The following is a 4602-nucleotide window of genomic DNA, read 5'->3' as shown; positions in this document are numbered from 1 at the left end:
CGACTCGGGATACTTATAAGATACTACCATGATTTTTTCAGATTTTTTGGTCCAAAAATAAATTAGGCCAAAAACCGGCCTTACCGACCCTCCCCCTTTCATGCAAATTTCAATAGCCGGAGGTTTGGGCTAATATCTGCCGTTAAAAAAAATAGGAATTAATTTGTCCGGAAAACGAAGAAATTTTGAGGTGGTGGGCGGGGTAAAAATTAATTTTTGAACAAACTTAAAATGAAGCATTACCGGATGACATTTACTTATATTTAATCGAATTTATTTAGATATCTAGAATATTAAAAATAATTGGGACATAGGATATAGTTAGAGAAAAGTTATCTTTATAAATCCCTGTAATGAAAAAAATGTTTCCTTTAAAAATAAGCGTATAAGGATATGAAGATATGAAGGGACATATAGCGGTATGGAATGAATGTGTTTTCAACTTTTTCATTTTCACCCATAAAGTATATAAAATAACTCCACAGGAATATAACAAACATACTTTTAATTATATTTATTACTTATTTAATTTCTTGCGAAATATTTTTCTGAACATTCTTTATACATAGATTCAGAAAATGGAGATCAAGCACTTTTGGTGGAAAAGTTACACAAAATATTTGACGAATGTTTACCAATTTGTCCAGTGGATGATCTTGATACACGGATCTTTTCTGTTTATCTTTCGGAAGCTAATCGGACTATTACCCAGGTATTTATAATTAATAATTTTGAATTTAGAGCGTTTGAAATCAACCAATTTGAGATTGACCATTTTTTGAAAAAGGGCAACAGTTAAAGTGGATCGAAAAGAAATTGATTTTGTATTATTTTTGAATAAAAGCACATAAAGTTAAATAACTTGAAATTAAAAAATTTCTGAGCAAAATTGGTTAAAATTAAAAAATTTCAGATCAGAATTTTCAAAATCGGACAAATTCCCTGGAAAAACGTTGAAATTGTTCCATTTCTAATGTAAATCATTCAGAATTGACCATTGTAATCGAACAATCTCAAAATCTAATGACATCAGATTAAAATTAAAAAAATAGAACAATTTAAGATGTCAAAAATAATAAAAATTGAATATTTTCAGATTAGATTTTTCAAAATTGGAACATTTAAAATTTAAAGAAATTAACATTGAATTATTTCTAACTAAAGCCATACAAAATTAAATAATTTGGAATTGAAAATACTTGAATGTAAATCATTTTCAATTCGAAGTGATTAAAATGTAGCAATTTGTAATAGAAAAATAAAACGAAACTTTCAAAGTCAGCGCTTCTGAAATTCTACAATTTGAAATAGCTATTCAATATCAAAAATTATAATTAAACATTCAAATTGATTAGACAAATTTTTCTGATATCATCAAATGAACATATAAATTCAGCGTAATTTTCTCTATTCAAAATGGAACATTTTTTAATTATAAACCTATACAATTGAATTAGCCTAAAAAAAACTTTTAATATGAGATTTTACGATTTTGAAAGATTTAATAGTGAAATTGTCATGGCATTTTTAATTTTTGAATTAAAAGCACTGTAAAATTTGAAATTAGAAACCTCATAAAATTAAGAAATTTAATCTCACATAGAATTGAATTAAAGATTTTTAAGAAAGAAAAACTTTAGTTTCAAGGCCTCGAAAGTTAAACTGTTTTATAAATCCGAATTCAAAACTGTAATTTGAAATTGAAATTATAGAAATTTTAAAGATGATAAATACATTATTAATAGATATTATATTATGGAGTATCAGGTTGCATTCAAAGTCATTATATATATTTTTTTACAACAAAATTTTTTTTTATTCGAAAAAATTCACTCTCATTTTCACTAATCAAAAATGAAAGAATTTCAAATATTGTAAAGCTTTTAAGTATAATTATTCTAAACATTAAAAAAATTATATTAATTTTTTTAACATAATATTCTAATTATTCGAAAAGATCAAGTTTTTAATTAAATATGTTTACAGTTGATTGCAGAGATCAACAAAAAACTCGCAGGAAAACGAATAAATGAAGATGACATAAAAAACAAGTTAAGAATTTGCGAAAATGTCTTGGGGTGCTGGAAAAAGTGCTTGCAGCACTTAAAAGATTTGCAGAAAGTTTCAGTTTCCAAAATCAAATCTTTTCCTGATCTTCTCTTCAATGCTATAAAAAGTGTTTTGTGTCATTGCAAAATGAGGTAAAATTTTTCATGATTTTCAGGGTTGCTACAGGTCCAGGAATTCTGTAAAGTCAGGGAATGTCAGGGAAATCCTGAAAGAGGCAGGGAATTTTCGATAAATTTATATTGAGGTTTCGAGGTCGTCAAAATATTACGAAAGGCGTCTTCTGAAAATTTTAACCCCTCCTCATCTCATTTGAGATACCGCAAGATTTGTTTTGCCCCCCCCCCCCCAACCCCAATCTCACCCAATTTATCTTAATTTTTTAAAAATTCTTGATTTTGTGGAAAATTAGTCTTTTTGGTTAAAAATTAATCTTTTTGGTTGAAAATTCTTGTCTTTGGTTCAAAATTTAACCATTTTCTGAACATTCGTTATTTTTAGGACAAATTTAATTTTTGAACTTAAAATTTATTTTTCTTTGTTAATAGTTGATAAAATTTGGTCTCTTTTGTTTGAAAATTCGCATTTCTTATCGTAGATATTTTATTTTGTTGTTGTTAAAAATTCAACTTTTTGTGGAAATTTAAAATAACACGTTAAAAGTGAAACTACTTGGTTAAAAATTCATTTTGTTGATTGATGATTTATCATTTTAGTACTAAAGGCATTTTTTGTGTGCAAATTTATCTTCTTTTTCTAAAAATGCACTTATTTTAGTAATAATTGATCTTTTTGGTTAAAAATGTACTCAATTCTTTACTTGAAAATTTAACTATTTTTTCAAAATTTGTCTCTTCTGTTGAAAGTTGGTAGGTTTTGGTAGAAATTTATTCTTGTAAGTTGAAAATGTAACAATTGTCATTTAATATGAAAATTTATCTTTGTTATTTAAAAATTTATGTATTTTGTAAAAAATTTGTCTTTTCTATTGAAAGTTTATGAAATTTCATCGGTTTGATTTAAAATTCAACTATTTGGGTGAAAGTGGAACTACTTTCTTAAATTTTGGTTTGTTTTTGTTGAATCTCTGATTTAATTAAAAAATATTTTTTAAACTAAAAATTAAATTAGTTTGGTTGAACAATTAACTATTTTATTTAAAATTAATTATTTTTGGTTAAAGATTAATTTTTTAATTTAAATTTAAATTTCTTGGTTGAAAGTATATGCACTTTGTTGAAAATTCGTCTTTCTTGATAAAAAATTAATCTTTTTGGTTAAAAATTGATTTATTTTGTTAAAAAAGAAATATCTACGTTTTAGGGCAAAATCAGAGAATTTCGAAATTGGGATCTTGTAGCGACCCTGATTTTGTTAAAAAATGTTTTGCTGATTGATTCTCATTTGTCTCTATAAATAAAATAATTCCGTCCCAATTTCATTTTTTAGTGAAGTCAATTATGGAGATATCATGAAAGACGTCACAGATGAAGTGACTGCTCTTTTTCGAAAATCGAACGAAATAATGTGTTTCTTCCTCACAGTTTTAGATTCTGTTATTATGTTCGATGTCCACCAGGATGAGGAATTCAATCTGTTGAGCACAAGTAAAAATAATTATTTTAAAACAAGTCTGGTTTTCTTATATTTGATACAATTTTAACTTAAAATAAATTTTTCTTTTACATTCTCTGCCATCATTCAGTTGTCAGTGAAATTGGCGACACAGCAACATTAGTGAATTGTCTAGATTTAAAATCTCTGGCCGAAATGTGGAAAAAATTTGGAAGATTGGCGACTATCCACAGTGAAATAATAAATTCCAAGTCTCCAGAGTCCGTTACTCGACATTTTGTTTCTCTTGAAGAGGATATTATGTCTCTTATTTTTTCAGCTGTAAAGGTATCAGAACAATTACAAATTGAAATAAGGGGGCGCCCATAAAGCGCCGCTGATAAACAACTTTGCCAATTTGATTGGTGTGAATTTCGGTTAAAAATTGTAATATTTGGTTGAAAGTTGAACTTTTTTGAAAATTCATCTTTCTGGTTGAAGATTTATCTCCATGGTTCACAATTTAGATATTTATTTTTATGAAATTAATTCTTTGTTTGAAAATGTAACTATTTTCTTGAACCCTTTTTTTTCTCAAATTAATTTCTCAATTCATGCCATAATGCCTATTGTGCCATACCTTTAAATATTATTACTCAAGTGTTTCAAACACTGATCTCGTTATAATTTCCTCAGGTCCCATGAAGCATGTAATATTTCAGCTGGTTGTACCCTGTGAGCATCTAAACCTCTGTCCTTATGTATTTCATGGGTAAACACAGGATTTCCCTGGCTCTGTCGATTCTGTACGTATAGTCTAGAATCAAATGGCTGTCTACCCTCGAGTTGAGATTTGAGTGATCGGATACTTTGTATGCGACTCGACTGAACTCTAGCGACTCTAAAGACTCACGGTGACCGATGGTCTGATGTTTTATAATATAATAACTGATATTCCATTACTGATGTTATTTACTATAT

The 4602-nt window shown here is 27.3% G+C and overlaps 1 protein-coding gene across 1 annotated transcript in view; it reads left to right on the top strand.

The window, feature by feature from the left end:
- LOC117177501 (uncharacterized protein C1orf112-like) overlaps positions 1-4602 on the top strand; it is a 102185-nt gene that overhangs the window by 82596 nt on the left and 14987 nt on the right. The window contains exons 4-7 of the mRNA XM_033368243.1: positions 566-712; positions 1987-2201; positions 3517-3674; positions 3773-3969. Coding sequence (XP_033224134.1) covers positions 566-712; positions 1987-2201; positions 3517-3674; positions 3773-3969 — 717 coding nt within the window. The remainder of the gene's footprint in view (positions 1-565; positions 713-1986; positions 2202-3516; positions 3675-3772; positions 3970-4602) is intronic.

Source organism: Belonocnema kinseyi, chromosome 7 (assembly GCF_010883055.1).
Source record: "Belonocnema kinseyi isolate 2016_QV_RU_SX_M_011 chromosome 7, B_treatae_v1, whole genome shotgun sequence".
NCBI lineage: Eukaryota > Metazoa > Arthropoda > Insecta > Hymenoptera > Cynipidae > Belonocnema > Belonocnema kinseyi.
Note: the sequence above shows the minus strand (reverse complement) of the source record. Positions and strands in the feature narration are given on the sequence as shown.